General features: G+C 35.6%; 1 protein-coding gene across 2 annotated transcripts; it reads right to left on the reverse strand.

The window, feature by feature from the left end:
* Positions 1-492: 492 nt before the first annotated feature.
* Positions 493-13373, reverse strand: LOC129889256 (uncharacterized). Of its 2 annotated transcripts, XM_055964487.1 has the most exons (9): positions 13167-13373; positions 12258-12338; positions 10974-11023; positions 5233-5310; positions 4930-4987; positions 4734-4783; positions 4374-4482; positions 4227-4288; positions 493-880 (listed from the first exon to the last, which is right to left on the reverse strand). In XM_055964487.1, exons 1-9 carry the CDS (start codon positions 13248-13250, stop codon positions 838-840), a joined length of 615 nt encoding a protein of 204 aa, XP_055820462.1. In that variant the 5' UTR covers positions 13251-13373; the 3' UTR covers positions 493-837. The 2 variants fall into 2 exon arrangements, with proteins under 2 accessions (XP_055820462.1, XP_055820463.1); XM_055964488.1 differs by lacking the exon at positions 12258-12338 and having other exon boundaries at positions 13167-13341.
* Positions 13374-21355: the final 7982 nt, after the last annotated feature.

Here is a 21355-nt window from a genome sequence, read left to right on the forward strand (position 1 = left end):
TCAGAGAAATGGTCAATTGTTAAAATCCATTGAGAAATATTATTCTGGAGCTGAATTAAGTTTCTCTTCTAAATTGGTTGCCTGAAACTTAAAATAATATCTGCGAAACTCCATTGACGGAGCTTGAGCTTCGAACTTGAGAGAAATTAGTTTACAACATTTACAAGTGATTACAAAAAATTTAGTGGATTCGTTGGATATTGAATATAGGATCAAAAAATAATTCTACTATTGAGAGTTTATTGAAGAAAATCAGTTCGGTGTCACTATATTAAGTTTACTCAAGCTCAATCTTTCTTTTTTTTGATTTGAAAGATTTGGGGTTCACTGTGTTCTTGATTATGGAATTGCTCTCTACAATTTGTGGTATATAAATTAACATAGTGATAGCAGTGATTTTAAGATGGTGAATGATAGTGAAATTTGATGGATTGGATGTTCAACTAAGTTGCTATGAAGAGGAAGACAAACTAAAAATGAGCTAGAAACAAATAAGAAAAATAAATAAAAATACATGTATTTAGGAAAACAAAATTAAAAATATAATTTTTATATTTGTTATTGGTCTTCACTCTCTCTAAGAGAGTGAAACACACTCACTTTGCCACATAAGCATATAAGGGAGGTAATAATTTCAGTTTTAAATAGTTTAGGGGTTGATAAGACTCTCGTGAAGTTAAAGTATAGTTGGAAATCTGAATATAGGTTAGGGGGGCATTCGACTATTTTCTCAATTATCTAATAATTCCTGGGTATTTTTTTGAGTATATATAAGCTCTACCACAGTGTACATCATAGAGAAAGCACTCTACTCATAAGAGCTGCATATAACACAGCTTATTCCACATGTGAAAAGCCTCCGCCAGTCTCAGCCCGAGTCCTGCATATATAGATGACATCTTTTAGTCGACTCATGGACAACAGGTACCATATTACAGGAATTCAACAGGGGGCACGGAAGGGGTCATAAGGGAGGTGCCAAGATTAGATTGCACCAGAAAGGAAAGAAGGCTGCAGCCTCATTTACATTTATACATGGGGATGGATGGATGGATAATGGTAGGTCAGTAGATTGTGCCAAACAACATATAACTTGCTCATAAGAAAAAGATCATGCAACATGGTCTCGAAAACATTTTTATGCCTCAATAAATGCAGGACTTGCTCAGGTTAACAGTGGAGAAACTCATTCTAGGAAATGTATGGCATTAATTATGAGAGCATTGTGCTGACATTCTCATCAAGTCTGGCTTCCGGCAAAAAGGTCTTGGTTTTTGCCTCCTTTCTGCCAGCATCTCCACCTCACTCAGGTCAGAACTTCCATCAAAGTTAGAAGCAGAAACAGAACCACCTTGTGGAATTATCATGGAAAATTCAAAAAGATTTGGCATAGCCTATTGTCCCTTGCAGGGTTGACACCACACATTTGAACAGATAACTGTTAGGTCAGGGTCCCAAGACCATCTGCTTAAAGCTACAAGGTGTTATGAATAAGATTAAGAGAAATTTTCTAGTAGTCTATTGAGAGCTTTTGGAATGTTCTTTAAGATGAGAATAAATGAATGAAAAGGGATTTATGTTCAATCGAACTGATCCCTTATCAAACGATGAAGGGAACAAGCCTCAAGAGGATGATTGTGGGTGAAGAGAAATAGAACGGACAATAGATTGTATGCGTATTCACACTCTTCCTAGTTCCTTGTCACAAGAATAGTAGAAATCTACAGCCTATATTTCTTTCACAAGTTTGAGCATAGAATGGATATTGCTGCTTTAGTTGGGAATTACCATTTCCTAAATTAATTACATTGATAATTGAACAAATAAAAGTTAATCCTAAGCGGTACGCTAAATCTTTGTTCTGTTTCCACCAGATGCATGTTTTAATGTTTCCTCATGCAAATCTGGACATGTCCTTTTTTGTTTTGTTTTTGTGAAGATAATAATTTATTGACATGAAGGAGAAAACCCTGGCACATAAGATGCATATGGAAAATAGAGAGTTCTTCAGAAAATCAAACTTTCTTTGAATATCTTATATGCTCCAAAAATATATGAGTAGTAGAAAAGCTCTACTAGTACATATCCAAGTGTTTTCAACTCTTCTAAACACTTCTTTTAGATATGAAAGTTTGGGGGAGGGTGATCATGATGAGAGTGAAGAGGGTGTCTATTACCAAAACTCAATTCGGATTCATGCCGGAGCGATCAACTACAGAGTCATTCATCTCGTAAGGAGATTGTTGGAGTAGGACGGTGGTGAGGAAAATGGATTTACATATGGTGTTCATTGATCTAGAAAAAAGCATACCATAAAGTCCCTAGGGGGATTCTATGGAGATGCTTGAAGGCTAGATGTACCTAGAGCATACAATAGGGAGATTAAAGACATGTACGATAGAGCCAAGAGCCGAGTGAGGACAGCAGGAGGAGACTCGGAACACTTCCAAGTCGTGATGCAGTTGCACTAGAAATCAACTCTCAATCAACTCTCAGGCCGTTTTTTATTTTCTTGGGTGATGGATGAACTGATGCGACATATCCAAAGGGAGGTGCCATGGTGTATCTATTTGCAAATGATATAATATTGATTGATGAGACATGCGACAGAGTTAACGATAAGCTAGAGGTTTGGAGACATACTCTAGAATCTAAAACTTAGACTAAGATAGAGTACTTGGAGTGCAAGTTTAGTGACGTCACTTATGAGGCTGATGTAGAAATGAAGATCGATACACAAGTCATCTCTAAGAGAAGAAATTTTAAGTATCTTGGGTCAATAATCCAAAGAATGGGGAGTTTGACGATGATGTTACACATCATATTGGAGCGGGGTAGATGAAATGGAGGCTTGCATTAGATGTCTTGTGTGATAAGAATGTGCCACCAAGAATAAAAAGGCAAGTTTTATAAAGTGATTGTTAGACCGGCTATGTTGTATAGGGCAAAGTGTTGGCTGGTCAAAAACTCGCACGTCCAGAAGATGAAAGTAGTGGAAATGAGGATGTTGAGATGGATGTGTGGACATACTAAGAGATATAAGATTAGGAATGAAGAAATTCGGGACAAGGTGGAAGTGACCTCCGTGGAAGACAAGATGAGAGAAGCGAGGCTAAGATGATTCGGGCATGTGAAAAGGAGATGCATAGTGTCCTCAATGAGGAGGTGTGAGAGGTTGATCACGGAGGAGGTAAAAATAGATCAAAGAAGTATTGAGGAGAGATGATTAGGCAAGACATGACACACCTACGGCTTACCGACACGATCCTAGACAAGAGGATATGAAGGTCGAGGATCAAGGTAGAAAGTTGATAGGTAGCCGAGCACTGTCTAATTTTTCTTCTCAGCATTATTATTATTATAGTCCTATTATCTTATTCTTCAATTTTTCTTATTACCTATTGTTTCCATTGCTTCGAGTATCATATTATTTGATGTTGCTACTATCTTTTCTTACACTCTTAGCATGTTCATGCTATTTTTTCCCTTTTTTGTTTTTTTAGAAGTAATGTAAATGTACAAGTGGAGAAGTTTTAAGGCTGGGACTATGCAAGTTAAAGGAAAAAAGCATAGGGTGCAAGGCTAGTACACTTTCTGTTGAAAAGCTTAAGCATTATCCGCAGCCAGAAAAATATGTAACCTCCTGCATTTAGGATTGAGAACACTGGTACTCCCTCCGCCAAGTTATTTAACACTATTTCTATTTTGGGGTATCTCGAAATATTTGACAGTAAAATTATTCCAAGTATTCAGCTGGAACAGCTATGTATCTGTGGTATTCTTAGTTCCTTACAAGTTCCTCTTAATGGCAATAGGGGGGTGCAATTCATCAGGTTTAATCAACAATGACCCTACTCCGTTCTCCTTTCTGTTAGGGGAGCACTAAAATGCAACTTCGATTGGATGCGGGTATCAAATCCTGCCGTGATTCATCAGCTCAAATATTTCAACCTCCATGCTATCAAAGAGTATTACAAAGAATGAGATGGAGGAAGTTTTAGATATCGGTGCCAGAGTAAATTTCATACTGATACTCAATCTGCAGCAATCTAACACGATTCAGATTCTCTCTAATATTAGACATGATGACTACCTGAAGGAATTCTCTCAAAAAATACAAAAATAACTAATGTTAACTTTGCATTCAATCGAGCAGCCAAAGTAGAATTAACAGTACAGAAACCAAACACACAATATCTTCAATAAAAGGGAAAACAGTAACTCACTTGTGATCAGATGGGTTAGGCATAATCTCATAAACAATATTTGCAACAACGTCCCTCTTCAACTGTACACAATTATTTTGGAAGCAAATCAAGATAAAAATCTGAAGCAAGTTACAATGGAATTCAAACATTTTTCACCATAATTACCTGTGTGGCTTCTCCTTTCAAGCCAATATAATGTATTTGTGTTGTATCAGCACCAAAATTATCAGGGAAATGCAAAGTGATATTTCCCACACTTTGGAACCTAGAATACCTGAATGGATATTTACAGACAGCATGAGACAACCAAAATAGTCAGCCAGAATATAACCAGCCTTCTATAACAGTGATCTGAACAATTTGCTCAAAGTAAATATCAGAATATTTATATTACAATGATTGTACTTATGAAATATATATGTCAATGTGCGTGCATGCACGCATTGGAACAATGTCCAAAATGCAACTACAAAATTGAAATAAAGACTATGCAGCAGCAATGTTATGGATCAAGGAGAAAAGTACCTTGTCTGGTACTCTAAAACTCCTTGCAAATTCTCAGCCAAATCCCATTCCTTACAAGTAAAATGAGTATCAGAAAAGGTGGTTGGGGGTGGAGGAGGAGTTATGTTCAAGGCCTCAACTTTCAAAAGCTAACTTGAGAAGATACCTGAACTGGACTAAACAAAAATAACGAAAGAATACATATATATACAAGTACCTGAATCGATTGCATAGATTGAGCATCTGAAAAATCAATGCCATCTCTATTGATGAATCTGGATGAATTGCAAAAGAGTGTTAGGGCAGATAAAGATAGAACTTCTAGTATGCAGGCATGTCAAAAGACGTATTTATGCCTGGGATTTCAAGAACTTTATTGCAAGTGGAAGCAGACTGAATGCGCTAGCCAAAAGAAAAGGAACATATACAAGATCCTCTCTTGCTACAATCTATTACTCATCAATCTTTTGACAGCAATTTATGTACTTTACAATGCATGAAGTGTTGATAATATACTCACGCCCTCATCTTAGCCGGACTTGTTCCATCAGCACCACCAACAATTGCTATGCTCTTGATTTTAACATCTGCTGTGAACCTATCATGATTAAGTTCAGCCAACTATGAATATAAGATGATAGTAACATGAGGTGCTGGATGATTAAGAATGGCAATCAACATTTACAGACACTTTTCCGTTCTCAAACCACTTTGAGGATAAACCAATTCCCCTATTTCTGCAACACAATCACACGATTTGATATTACCTTTTTTTGACAAGTAACGACGAATTTTATTATAAGGATATCAAGCACTAAGCTAGTGCTACCAAATATAGTTACATATTGTGCAGTTCCTCAATTGTATCTAACATAGCATCGAAGTCTTGTACAAAAGCTAGGTTGCACCAATAAGCTAGCAAAGGAAAAGCTCTATATATAAGGCGAAGCATGTTTCTCTTGGGCTATGTTATACGGGGCGGAGTGTTGGCCAGTTAAGGTATCTCACGTTCAAAGAATGAAAGTTGCTAAAATGAGAATGTTGAGATGGATGTGTGGGCTTACCAGGAGTGACAGGATTAGAAATGAGGCTATTCGGGACAAGGTAGGAGTGGCCTCGGTGGAAGACAAGATGTGGGAAATGCGACTGAGATGGTTTGGGCATGTGAAGAGGAGAGACACAGATGCCCCAGTGCGGAGGTGTGAGAGGTTAGCCATGGATGGTTTCAAAAGAGGTAGGGGTAGGCCGAAGAAATATTGGGGAGAGGTGATTAGACAGGACATGGCACACTTACAACTTACCGAGGACATGACCTTAGATAGGAGGGTGTGTAGGACCCACATTAGGGTAGAAGGCTAGTTCATAGTCTCATTATTCTTCCTTATTAGTAGGCATAGTAGCGCACTATAATTCCATGTGGTCTGATGTCTATTATTATTTATTACTTTCATTACTTTCTGTACTTTGATTGCTCTATCTTATCTGGGTTGCTTTCGTTACTTGCTTTTCCATATCGCTTTGAACTTCTTATTCTTATTATATTCTATTCTTATTCTTCTCTGACTTCTCTTTTTGATTTTACTGAGCCGAGGGTCTTTCGGAAACAGCCGTCCTACCTTGGTAGAAGTCAGGTCTACGTACACTTTACCCTCCTCAAACCCCACGTTGTGGGATTTCACTGGGTCGTTGTTGTTGTTGTTGTTGTTGTTGTTGTATGTTTCTCTTGTGGCCTTAAACAATTCTGTTGTTCCTTTCTGTCCAAACAGAAAAATGTTGTAGAGAACCATTTTGATATCCTATTGACTGAGCCAAGTTAACTTATGGATAAAATTTCTTTTATTTCAATTGAAAGAGAGCTAATGCAGGAATAAATGGGCAAAAAGAGACAGTAATGTTCATGCTACATGATATGCAAAGCAATCTTGCCATATACAGTCTTTTGAATTGAAAAGAAGGGGATAAAAAGAAGAGGAGAGGAAAGGGATACAATAGTTTTTCTCGATAGATTTTGGGAGCAGATAAGCAGGCAGAAAGAGAGATACGGAGATAAGGCAGACAGAGGAAAGGGGTACGCTAATTTTTCTTGATTTGCTTTTGGGAGGGGATAAGCAGGCAGAAAGAGAGAAATGGAGATAAATGGTGGTGAACAGACTGTTATATTTCGTTTTCCGAGTCTACATGTGGGTGAGATGGAGGAAGGAGGTACCTCAAACAATGTTTTATAATGCCATATAAGATCTTCAAATTATCATCAGGAGAAATACTTCTTCAAGGGAACTAGTGTCAAATGACACTCATTCCTTTCTTTTCTTTCACAATCAATCCAAAAGCAAAAAATTATTACTCCTCTCCCCCCTCACCCCTCTTTCTATTTACTCTCTTTTCTTCATAATAGAATTAGAACCAACCTTATAAAGAATCATCCTCTTATTATCAACAATATTTTGCTTTTGGCTTCTTGTTCATCTTCCAGAACATCTAGACTTTGTAGTAATTAGCCCTTTCTAAATGATTTTTCCTTCATTTTCCTCAAAGAAACAAGTGCTGCAACATGAATCAAAGTAAAACCCTTTCTTACAGCACACGTACTTTATCAATTTGGAGTATTTTTAATTTTGTACAAGAACAGTTATTCCAAACGAAGGACAGGAAAACACCTTAGCGGACACCTTACGGGTGAAAGGATTGGAACAAACAACATCACACAATGTTCAACAAGAACGAAAAAATTGTAATGTAACACCCCGGAATTTTTTTCGCAGAGACTCGAACATTTCTCCACGTGTGTGTAGACTCGAACCGAAGGGCTTGTAATTATATATATGAGTTACGATTAATTCCTAAGTATTTGAAGTGTGTTAGGTGTGTTTAAGGGATCTCTAACACCAAACCGAGTCCAAAGAATTCCAATCGATTAAGTTTTCGGATGAGTTAGTATAAGGGTCAATTTCAAACGACCATATCTCCTAGAATATAATGAACTGGGTGGCCCATAGATCTTTGAGTCTTCTTTCCAACGCCACCAAGATTATAATTTTTGGAGTTCGGAGTCAAAAGTTATGACCTTTTTTCTACAGACTAGCACTGCAGGCCTGGACTCTAAACCCAGAAAATTTAGGCTTGGCGCTGCAAGGGCGCGACGCGCCACTATAGCGCCAGAAACAAGCCTCAGTAGTTTGGTCCTTGGCGCGATGTGCCACTATTAGATGTGCAGGGTTTTTAAGCCCATTTTCTAGAACCCAGGAAATTTAGGCTTGGCGCTACAAGGGCGCGACGCGCCACTATAGCGCCAGGAACAAGCCTCATTAGTTTGGTCCTTGGCGCAACGCGCCACTATCAGATGTGCAGGTTTTAAGCCTATTTTGACTTGGCGCTGCAGTGGCGCGGCGCGCCACTATAGTGCCAGGAGAGTTTTTGCCTAGTTTTCCAGATTTTTGAGGAAGGGCAAATTGGACTTTTTCCCTAATTATATATACTCTAGCCTTGGACGATTTGGAGCATATTTTCAGTCTTGTGCCTCTCTCTAAAAATCCTAATCTCCATTCTCTTCTCTCTCAAATATCTCCAACAAGATTTTTCCTCAAAAGCCCAAGGATTCAAGATCTTCAAGTCAAGTCTTGGTTTTCGGTGAGATAATCTTCAAGCAAGGTATGTAAGGCTAACCTAAAATATGGATTGAGTTCTTCCATATGCCCATAGATGTGTTGGATAGAAGTTGTGAAAGATTTGAACCTTCTATGAAGATTTTCTAGAAATTTCCTAAACTATAGAATATTACTAAAATGTGTTAATGATGTTCTTGAGTTGACTTTGTTGAGAGTATGGATTCATGTATTCATTCACATGAACCCAAGATGAGATTTCTTTTCGGTCATAATTTATCTTGAGGATGAGATTGATGGTTTTTATGTATAATAAAAACAATATTATTTTTATAGTGAAATGAGGTATTCTTTTACTTGAGTTTGATGAAATTGATTTAGAGTTATATGAGAATTGGGATAGTTATGAATGTGAATGGCATAAAAAAAATGAAACATTGGTAGAGCTAGAATGTCATTTTTGTCTCTATAAATGGAATATAGAATCAAATAAGGATTTTGGAGCAAGATGTTTGATAATGATGTGAATGATGATGTTTGACAATGATGTGATGATGATATTTGACGATGATGTGAATGATGATATTTGACGATGATGTGAATTGAAGAGGTTATGTTGATGAGGATGTTGTGTGATGAAGTGGGTTGGAGTCTAATGTGATTATGTGATATGTGATTTGGATAATTTGATTTGGATTGGAGTCTTATGAATATTTTGAAAATAAATGATCTTTTGAGAAGGAGTTTTAAATAAATGATTTGTGAATATTTTTGCATAAACTATTTATACACTATTTTGAGTTTAAAGAGTGATTATTTTCATCTTTGATTTAGAAAGAGTTTAAGCATAAATTGAGTTTGAAAGGGGTCTCTTAAATTCTCATTTTTTGAACACGAGTATTTTGAGTATAAATGAGTTGAGCATTTTTACTTTAAAATGTCAATTTTGAGATTGAGTTGAGATTGTATCAATTTTAAAGAGAAGAGTTTGATGATTTGGGATGAGTCGATTTGAAAGAAGGTCCAATGAGGCCAGAGTTGATTTGAGTTTTTGAAAAGAGTCCAATGAGACTAAATGAGTATTTTGAGTATTTTACTCACTTGATAGATATGAGCATATTGAATCTTGGAGGAGTATCGAGCACCGAATTGGGTAAGAGTATAGTCCATACTCAAACCAATAAACTACGTCGCCAAACGTAGGAGGGAATTGAACCGTTAAAGTCGGATGCTTCCCATGGGATCGAACCGTTAAAGTCGGATGTTTCCCATTTTATTGTCCTGACATGATAGGACTTGATTGATTATGGATCCATGATTGTTGATTCATTCTTACCCTGGCAAGGTATGAACGGACGTGGAAATAACGTCGGCTTGTTGTACTATCACTCGCTCATATGGTGATAGTTGTCGGTTAGAGAAACTCCCAATTGAATGGATTGTGCTTGATATGATTGGTTTGATTTTGATTGTAGATGATTGAGTTGAATTGTAAAACATTGCATAATTTTAATGTGCATATCTATTGAATTGAGTTGATTGCATATGATTAGATTGGATTGGGTTGGATATGTGATTGGATTGGATTAGATGATATGTGATTGAATTAGAGTTGATGGTATGTGATTGGATTGGATTGGATATATGATTGGATTGGATCGGATTGTACATGATTGGATGGGATCGAATTGTAAGTGATTTGATTGAACTGTGTTGTACATGATTGATTTGGATTGTACGGTATATGGTTGGTCATTATCTAAAAATGTATTCTTACTTTAGATTTATGACACTTTGATCGAGTCTCTCTTATCTTTCTGATTTTGAGATATTTGAACCAACGTTATTCTTTCTGGAGGTATGTTTCATTCTGTCATATTACATACTCGTACATTCTATGTACTGACGTCCATTTGGACCTACATCATTTCATGATGCAGAGACAGGATTAAGAGATCGTCAATAGGAGCACCATTGAGGATCTATACACTCAGCGTATTGGTGAGTCCTCCCCTACATTCGGAGGACACCGCTTATGTTATTCTTGCGTCGAGTTAGCCCTTTTCATTTTGATTTGAGGTAGTCATGAATATGTCATTGGCACCAATTAGATAGTAGTGATAGAGACTTCATAGACTAGACAGTGATGGGTCGATTGAGTATTTTCTTTTCTTGAATTATTCTTGTCAAACTAATTTAAATGACAAAGATTGGAGTTGATTTGTTGGCCCATGGCCTTTCTTTCTTGAGTTAGAATCATTGACTTGGATTGCCCACTAAATTATTTCTTTATTTTAAACTTTCCGCTGATTGATTGATAGGAACGGATGTGTTATTGGACCAAGTGGTTCGCTTGGGGACCGGCAATGGTCTTCGAGTGCCGGTCACGTCTAGGGTACCCTCTCGGGGCGTGACATGTAATTAGGGAAACAAGTAAAAATAGGAAAAGCATCCAGAAAGCTTAGTTTTTCTACTCAAATTACACAGAAATTATGCTATCAGGTACTGAACATTTGTTGGGGTAAGAGCCCTTTCTGAAAGTGACCGAGCGACATGGAGGAAAAGGAATGTCAAAATACAGGGTGAAAGGAACACGGCCCAACAGAAACAACCCAAATTGTTGTGCAAAAGCTGAATAAATAACAAAGTTGACACTTACGGAATGAAAACAATCAGTTCAGGATCACCTTCATTGCTTTCCAAGTGGCCCTGTACCAAAGAATATGTCAGCGTATAGACACATCCAAAGAGAAAGAGAAAAAAACCAAGTTTGCAAAATAATGAGGCAAGTTCATATATATATGACACACAAACACAATTGTGTATCAAACAAAAGTTCATATTTTTACAACAATGGTTAGAACTCTTGTCACCTTTCTTTAACCAATTTGATGAAAGATGGCTGCTAGTTGCTAATATCAGAAAGAATATCACTTGCCCAGAAAGAATATCACTAGCCATGGGGTATTCCTCAGTTATAACTTTCCTCGGTGATCTCAAGTTACCAAGTTGAATGTTAGCGAAATAGGCAATGATCTCACTTTTGATGCAACAATAAGATGTAACTTGTAAAAAGTGATTGTGTTGGTCGGTTAATTTGTCATATTTTACTCATGAAACACAAGATTGGTATTAGTCTGGATACAACACATCATTCCTTAGATCTAACAAGTATATTTTACCAACTCAACTTCAAGTGTCCTTGCTCCAAAGAGAGTAGATGATTTAATGATATAGAAAGATCCAGGAAATAACAAAGCACACCAGGAAGCAGCAAAACTCAGAATCAGAATCAGAATCAGAATTATCATCATCATCAGAAGAAGAATCAGAATCAGAATCAGAATCAGAATTAGCATCATGATGATGAGGAGGAAGAGGACGAGGATGAGGAGGAGGAGGACAATTTAAAACTGCGTGAGACTATGAGACTTTTAATTACACTAACATCTAGTTGATGTTAAAAGTAATAAGGTGAAGAAAGATTTTCAATGTCAACCAAACACTAAGCTAGCAGCACTTACGCCATGTTTTTATCATAAAAGTATAAGATTTATGAAAGAATTTTCTCCTCAAATCAAGTAAATCTTTCAGATAAAGGTCAATCTAGAAAGCAAAGTCCAAGGTAATTATAGGGATATCACAACATATGCCAATAATACTTTGCAGAAAAAAGACCTTGTTTTTTCCCTATCTAATAGTAGGTTTAAAGGATACATTTAATTCCAACAAGCACCAAGTAAAACATGTCTGTTCTTTTCAATCGGATCACTAAGATAGGAAGACCATTGAAAGTATTTATCTTGGAAATTATATCAGTAAAAATTAATCCAATATAGTTCCTGAACAGACTGAGTCATCACTACAAACTACACGATAACAAAGTAAAAGGTCAACGATTATGATTGCTCTAGATCCAGCCATTTTTTTTGACTGAAATTACCTCCGAAGAATTCAAACGCTGCTCCCATGGTTTAAAAACTGATTTGACACTTCCCGTGACAGCCTCATTCAAAGCAGACACCTTTTGGCAACACAAAAGGAAGTATAAGGAACTTGAAGAAGCTAAGAAATCTATGCATAAGGTAATGTGAGTGTGTGCTATTTAAGAATCACAACTCTGAAGTTTATATCCTATATCTAACAAGGCAACCACAAATGACAATGGCACTAGCATTTTGATTTGAAATTTGTTCCATTTCGACAAGTAACTTCCTTACAACTTTCGCTGTCATTAGAATTATACATTTATAATATGGATGATCAATTACCCTGGCCAACAAAAGAACAACACACCAAATTTGTTGTTAGAGCTATATAGTGACACTATCTTTAGAACCGCCCAAGACTCATTTAATCAGAAATTCTGTACTCAAACTAAGTTTTCTATCCCCACTCGCTCCGTAACTTCAGTTTTATATACATACAGTGCTTAAAAGAACAAGAAGCACCAAAAACTCTAAATTGAGCTGCTCCATTATTACACGGGGCTAGTTGTACCTAAAGGTTCCAACTTTAGATCAACATAGAAATCTTAAAACAAGGGTTGTTCATTACAATACTAATACTCGAAACCTCCGCACATTCCCCTAATTCCAACTCCGTGAAACCCTAAAGAAGAGGTGATAAATACAACTATAAAACAGAAACCCCAAAAAACTAGTAGCAGTTTTAATGTGTTATATGAAATAATCGAACTGCAGTTCAATCAAGAATCAAAAAATCACAAGCCAATTTGCCAAGAATAGTTCCGTGGAAGTGGATTCATCCAGCATTCAATAAATAGTAAAAATCCATTAATACTGAAGTATAATAAACAAGAAAACACACACAAAAACAGAAAAGTTATCACCTTAGGAAGGTCAATATGCTTGAAGAGAGACCAATCAGAGGAACAGTTATGGTCGGCGCAATCGTGATCGTGTAGGCAAGCCATCCTTTGAGCAATAGATTTCCAACTAAAGCAAACGCTGGGAATATAAGTTGCCCGATAGAGCTTCCTTTTTTTTTTGCTACTTTAATTTCTTTTCCTTTTTCATTTCCAGACTAGAGTAGGAATAATAATTATCTAATATTATACTCTCACAAGGATAATTTCAAAACATTATAATTATCTAACTTGCAGGGATCCTTAAATTATTTGAAAGAAATAAAAATATCATTCGTTTATTGTTTGGTTCAAAAATATCCTTACTATTTATACTTTAGTCCAAAAATATCTTTATTAATTATTTAATGGGTCAAAAATGCTCCTATTGTTACAAAATAGATCAAAAATGCTATTTTCTGAATAAATTGATATTTAAAAAAACAAATATTTTTCCTTATAAAAAGGAACTCTTTTCTTTTTTTAAACCACTTTAAATAATAAAAATGTAGGAAATTATTTTATTCTTCGTAATCTCATTTGATCAATTAAAAATGAATAATTTCATGTACTCTAAGTTTTAACAGATAATATATGACATATATATAAGATCATAATAAATTCATCATTAATTTTTATTCAAATAACGATAAAAAATAATTATAATAAAATAAAAAATATTTTTTATTTTTTATTTTTTTCTAATTGAGGTAGAATAAACATTTGCTAATAAAAGAAATAATATTAAAAAAAATATGTTCAAAAGAAAATAATAGTATACATTTGGTATACAACAATATATACAAAAGTTTTATATTTTGTGTTTACAAAAAATATTTAAAATTTAATGTACAATATTATACAAAATTATAAGAGGCCTTTATACACTCATTTATAATAATATACAATGCCAAACATTAATTTCCAGAAATTAAAAGCTTGATTTTGATGGTGCCTTTTTTTTACTTTTTAGATTTTATTTTCTCTTATTTTTTCTAGTGTTATTTTTTGTGTCTTTTGTTTTGACTAGATAAATCAAGTCCATGCTAGCACGATCCAATATTATAATCTAATGCATTACAACAAATTGTTTGGTCATATGTTAAAAGTAGGGTCAGTTAGGGACACATAAATTGCTATCATTTTCTTCTGAGGTAGGTCGTACAAAATTTTATAAAAAAGCTAAAACCCCTGAAAATGCATTTTGAATAATGTTAAATACATTAAAATTGGTAATTTTTTGCTTTCAGCTGATAAAATTAAAATTTTATTTGTTTCTCTTTTTGATAAGAAGATATTAAAATCTTTTTTTAAACTACTTGGTAGGAGAACATCCAGTTGATCCTCAATTCTTATTTTGTTGGAGTGTATCTTTTTCATTCACTATCGCTAGCGGAAGAAAAATTATAATTCACATTGCAAGCAAATTGCACCCCGATGACTCTCCAATCTCTTCAATTTCTAAAATAGAAATCTGCAGGAACTTAGATAAGATTTTAGTGTATGTAACATTATTCAAATTGCATTTTCATACTTTGTTTGTGTTGTGGGGTGGTTGGCACGATTTCCGATGCGATGGGGGTGAGATTTTAGTGATTTTGAGACCTTGAGTAGAATTTTTAATGAGATAGTTGACTTTGGTCAACATTTCAAGATCCAAGCATCGGATGGGAATTCCGTCAGTTATATTGCGTCCGGAGCGTTAAGTTTGGTCTAGTTAAGTGTCGACTTAGAGTTCCAAAACTTTAGAATTCGTTTTGAGAATTTAGGCTAAAAGTTGAATTTTAGACAAAAAAGGAGCCCGGGAGGGTATTTTCATTATAACAACCTTTTTTCGGAAATCCATCGATTTCATTGAGTCTGGAATGTCGAATTCAATATAGTAGCATATTCGATTTATTTTTATCGAACCACTAACGAATTTCGAGGATTCAATCGAAGAATTGGAATTTTGGCCTGGTGGTGGTTCTGGTGTACGGATACCCTCTACTTCGCGTTCGCGGTGGCCAGGCCCGTATTCGTGAAGGGTCCCTCTCTTAGAGCTTCGCAATCCCGATCGTAGGGCTCGCGTTCGTGATAGGCAGCCTGTGATGAACTTCGCGTTCGCAGCATCCCTTCCGTGTTCGCGAAGAGTTTCCTTCATGTGCTCCTCAATCACGGGGTTAGTGGCCCACATCACGAAGGTCATTTTTGGGATGAACAGTGTCAATATCGAAAATTAGCCCATTTTTCATATTCCACCATTTTCAAACGTTTGGAGCTTTAGGAGAGTTGATTTTGAAGTAATTTCTTGGAAAATATTGTTTGGGTAAGTCCATTTAACTATTCCTTATCAATTTCTTCAATTTTAATCTTCCAAAATCATTTAAAAATCATATTTTCAATGTGGGTTTTGGGGTTTTCTCTCAAGTTTCAAAATTAGGGATTTGTGATTTCTAATCCATTTGTTGCTCAATTTTAATGGATTTTTCAACCACGAACTCTTATTGATATCTAGAATATGAATTTCAAATAAAGTTCGAGAGCCCTTTTTATTTTTGAAGTGATTTTTGGACAATTTTGCCTCATTTCTGAAACCTTGCAATATGGGTATTGTTAAACTCCTTTTGATAAACTTTTTTCATTCTTGATAGTTGGGGATTATTTCAGAGTCGGTATTTGAGTCTAGAGCTCCGATTTGGATGTTCGTGTGATTTGGCCTTCGAGGTAGGTTTAACTATCCTTCTTTGAGACTATGATTGAATAATTGATCATTCTTATGTTATAGACTTTGGATGGGGTCGAAATGTGATTTGGGGCTGTTGCTTATATTGCAATGCCCGTGTGGGGGCCTATTTGTGTGGTTTAGCCCGTGTGGGGTAGGGCTGTGTATTGGTCGTTTGGTTCAGTTTTGAAGTTTACCAATTTGACTTATCTATTATCGGTTTATAGACATGACAAACCGTTATAGAACCATTAAGATATTGACTTGTCGATTATTGATCATTATTGGTTCGATTATCGGGTTAGCCGTTAAGATTTGATACAGAAAAAAATCCATTGAAGATTACTTAAAAACAAGGTGACAAACTAAATGAACCATGCACATGAGTTGATAAATTGGGTCTTGCTCAAAAACAAATGTAAAACTTTGTTTAATAACCAAGAGTTTGAGACAACAAGAAATAAAACTATGAAAACTGACCCCTAAGTGAAGGACTTTATATAGAGAATCGTAATAAATATAAATTAGGTAAAAGGGCCAAAAATACTCCTAATCTATTGAAAATGGCTCAAAAATACCCCTCTTCTATCTTTTGATCCAAGAATAACCCTAACCTATTAGAAATGACTCAAAAATACCCCTCTCTTTCACCTTTTGGTCTAACATACCCTCCATGTTTATTTTTGGCTCAAAGATATCCCTTCTTCCATGTTTGGTCTAAAAATACTCTCAAACAAAATTTAATTGAATTGAATTCTTTTACTAATTAGTTATTTTTTTTATTTAAATTTTTAATATCTGCTCATCCCAAAATATTTAAGTCTAACATAAAATAAAATAAGAAATTTATTGTGTAAAAATGAAGAATAAATTTCTTAAAATTCTTACTCATATTATTAAAATAACACAATAAAATTCTTAAAATTTGCTTCATAACGTAAAATATGAGTAAGAATTTTATTTTTCATTTTTACACAATAAATTTTTTATTTTATTTTACGTTAGACTTAATATGAGATGTGCTATAAAATTTTGTTGTTTGACTATATGCAATCTAACAAAACATGATCTGATTATACCATATTCAATAGTGCAAGGTAGAGATGTGCTATAAATTTCAATAGTGAAAATAACAAGCAAATTTATTGTAAATCCTTTCTCTTTTTTTTTCTTTCCTATGATTTAATGATATATAATGATGGTTAATAGAAGATCATATTTTATTAAAACATAATTTAAATTTTCATTTATTTTGTTTTTTTGAATATATGCAATCTAACAAAACATGATCTGATTATACCATATTCAATGTTTTTTGAATTATAAAATTTTATTGTAATATTTTATTAATATGAGTAAGAATTTTAAGAATTTTATTCTTCATTTTTACACAATAAATTTCTTATTTTATTTTACGTTAGACTTAAATATTTTTAGGATGAGCTAATTTTAAAATTTTGAATAAATAAAAAATTATATTTTAGAACAAATTATTTTTTTAACTAATTAGTAAAAAAATTCAATTCAATTAAATTTGGTTTGAGAGTATTTTTAGACCAAAACATGAAAGGAGGGGTATCTTTGAGCCAAAAATAAAGATGAAGGGTATGTTTAGACCAAAAGGTGGAAGAGGAGGGTATTTTTGAGTCATTTCTAATAGGTTTGGGGTATTCTTGGATAAAAAGGTGGAAGGGGGGTATTTTTGAGTCATTTTCAATAGGTTAGGGGTATTTTTGATGCTTTTCCCTATAAATTATTAAGTTACTATCAGGTTATCAGTTAATCCATTAAGAAAAAACCTTAAACCGTGAAGATAACCCGATCATAAAAAAAATTAAAACCACTATTGAAACCACTAAACCAATAACCCATTATCGATAAACCAATAATTTTTTTTTGATTCGATTTATCGGTTTCGATTTGATTTTGAATAGCCCTAGTGTTGGGAGGGGTCTTATTTGCTATCCTATTTGCCTGTGAGAGAGGAATGTAATACTATTTGACTTGTAATGCTAGCATGAGGGGTTGAGTTAGAGGGTTTTGATCATGCTTGAGTGATGAAACATTTTCAAAAAAGGTTAACTTTTATTTCAATGTATGTCCTTCCTATTGCTATCTATTTGAGGGTGTTTATCATATTTAGGTTGAGTTTTGAGAACTTTGAGCCTTATGTTACATTTGAGTTGAATATTATCTCCATGTTTTTTTTTTATGGGAACAGATCCTACACGAGGCTCCCACCTCTCGTGCACAGTCAGGGGTTGAGCAACACCCCCAAGCCTTAACATAAATAATCAAAATAAAATACAAGGAGGGGGACATAAACCTTACCTCCGATCCTATGGTGGTTCATAAGTCGGCTAACCTATTAAGGTCGGCTAACTCATCCCCGATACAAAAAAGAGACTAACTATAACTAGAAAGCATTAAATCTGTGAGAGGACTCCTCTCGGTACAAATTAACTAAGAAAGCATAAATGAGTGAGACTCTCCCCTTCCATGAGAATACAAGAAAGTAGCCTACACTAGTCCTATTCAATTATGCTACGACTCAGGCATAGCTACATTGAGAAAGAACAAGTATACGAACCTTCTATCTCGCATGGGTTGGGGAAATTCTTTTCATCTTTGCTCTTTTTAGACATGTCGTACCAAGTAGGTCCAGGGAAAGTTGCAGCAACAACAATCGTAGCTAAGGGGGATGAAATGATAGGAAGTAAATGTAGCCATAGCAGCCAGCTTGCTTGGGATTGTAGTTAAGGAAGCTGAGGGACAGAATAGGTGTAATATGCATTTTGTATGTGGTGCAGCCCTGACTTGAACAGCTGGTTGGATGGTTCCAGTATTGTCTACTGATCCGGGGGGTACCTGCATATCCACAAATAAGCCAAGCAAGAGTTCTAATGCAGCCTTGGCTTAGATGTTTGACTGAAGGTGCCTTGGACTTTGGAAGGGGCCATTGTTGCTATTCAATGTGCCTGCATAGCAGCAAGTAAACAAACAGAGAGTTGTGTTTGTTGGAGCTCCATCTTCTTGTCTTCTCATCAATGAGAGCAGTCAAGGAGTCCCAAAGGACTTGGATGAAAGGGGGCTGCTGCAGGTGTTGGATGAATACAGCAGGTATGCATGGATAGTTGGTGGGATTAGGAAAGGCCCTTGCAGTAGTGGTTGTTATGTCCCTTTGTCTGTGACTTTGTTTACCTGCATAGACAAGCAAACAAAGAACCAAACAAGTGTGATAGTAGTGGGGGTTGTTGCAAACCTGTAGGCTGCTTCTTGTTGCCTCCAATGGAGAGATGAGCAGCTCCTTTGAAGGTATCTTATGTGCCTGCACATAACAATTAAGAAAGCAAGGAGATTCAAGAATTTTGGGATACAATGGGGCTGCTGCAGGTGTTGTAGGGATGGAATATGTATGGGTGTAGGGCTGGTGTGTTGGTGAGGTCCTCTCTTGGAATGTTGTAGTCTCTATGTTGATGTATTTCATTTGCCCAGGTTCCCCAGCAGTTGTTGTACCTGCACAAAAAAAAAACATCACAGAAAGACAAATATCCAACCAGACAGGGGCCTTGTGCAGGGGGATTTCTATTTGATTTGATGGTTGTATCTGTGTTGTCTTTTCTGTAGTTGTTGTTAGTGCATGTTGATGAGTCAATCCAGCAATCTGCAACAATACAACAAATAACCAAAGGCAAAAAGGAACTTGCACCAGTTAGCAAATAGGAAAGGACCTCCAAAAGAGCTTTGGGTTTCAACGTCGCTCGACTAACGTCTCCAATTATCCGATTGAGTTGAAACTTCTTGGGGTATACACAAACAGCCCTTTCTTTAGTTCTGCAAGATTTGGAAGCTTTTTGCACAAGTTAGAAAAAAGGCACGCATTTATCCTCATTCATCATATCACTGTTCTTGGAACGTTGGAAAATTCTTTTTGAGAAAGAAAACGTGACACCTTTTTATATCCTTGACCACGAGCTAGCTGGCAAGTTGATGAGATATTGAGATTTTGATTTAGTATATGGATTGCGAGTCCCCCATGGGTCCTTGTCTTGAAGCCTTAGCTCGACAGGTGTATATAAAAGGTTATGCGACATCCTTGATTCCATCGTACCACCACATCATTGCATCATCTTATTGGATCGCATTGCATTGTTCTTTGGATTATTTGACTTATCTGATCCTATGTGATATTGAATTATTCCTATGTGTTTACTTTGCTCGCGTCGTGCTATATCTGAATGAATGAATCAAAAATGAACACTATAAAGTGAGTATATATAAAATATCTACTCTACTCTAAGATAATATCTATGACTCAACAACAACTGGCAAATATCCTACACAAACTTATCTTAACAATCCTAACAAAATAACTAACTTAACTAACTTCAACTAACTTGTTGACATCTAATCTGACTATTCTGTTTCTCAACACTTCCCTTTAAGCTAGGCAGTGTGAACAAATTTAACACTCCTAGCTTGAGTAAGAGATAGCTATGTTGTGACCTGTTCAAGGCTTTGATGAACAAGTCTACTTCTTGATCCTTAGAAGTTACACTTGTTGTGTTTATTATTTCATTTTGAACAACAACAACAACATCAACATAATCCCACAAGTGGGGTCTGGGAGGGTAGAGTGATGCAGATCTTACCACTACCTCATGGGGATAGAGAGGTTATTTTCGAAAGACCCTTGACTAAAAAGTATCAATCCTAAGATAGAGAACAACAATATATATATATAATGCTAAAAAGAAAAGCGATGCAAATTCTACAAGATAAGAACAATACCAAAAGAAAAATAATGTGATAATCAAAGGGCAATAACAAGACTACTATAATGGCACGCCTAGACCTAAGATAAACCTTAAACCATCATAGGGCACGACAATATTCTACCCCTACTAGCCTTCCACACTTACTAGCCTTCTACCCAAATACGCGATCTCCACTCCTTTCTATCTAAGGTCATGTCCTCGGTGATATGAAGTTGGTCCATATCTTGTCTAATCATCTATCCTCAATACATTTTTGGTCTACCCCTACCCCTCTGCATAGCCTCCAAATCCAACTGTTCGCATCTCCTAGCTGGGACATCGACATATCTCATCTGCACATGCCTAAACTATCTTTGTCTCACTTATTTCATCTTGAATTCTTTCTAAAATGAAAATTAAGTCTATTTTGGTATGTCTTTCATGGAATATGGGATTTGCAACAATTTGAATTTCTGCCCTGCTGTCACTACACAATTCCACTGGAGTCTTAATATCAACCTTTAACTCTTTGCAAATTCTCTACAACCAAAGTACTTTTGATACAGCTGCAGCCATACTTCTGTATTATGCTTCTACTGAGCTCCTAGAAATAGTGCTTTGTTCTTTGACTTTCAGGAGATCAAAAAACTTTCTAGCTTCATCACATATCCAGTAATAGATCTTCATGAGTTTGTACAACCTATCCAATTTGC

Source organism: Solanum dulcamara, chromosome 5 (assembly GCF_947179165.1).
Source record: "Solanum dulcamara chromosome 5, daSolDulc1.2, whole genome shotgun sequence".
NCBI classification, from domain to species: Eukaryota; Viridiplantae; Streptophyta; class Magnoliopsida; order Solanales; family Solanaceae; genus Solanum; species Solanum dulcamara.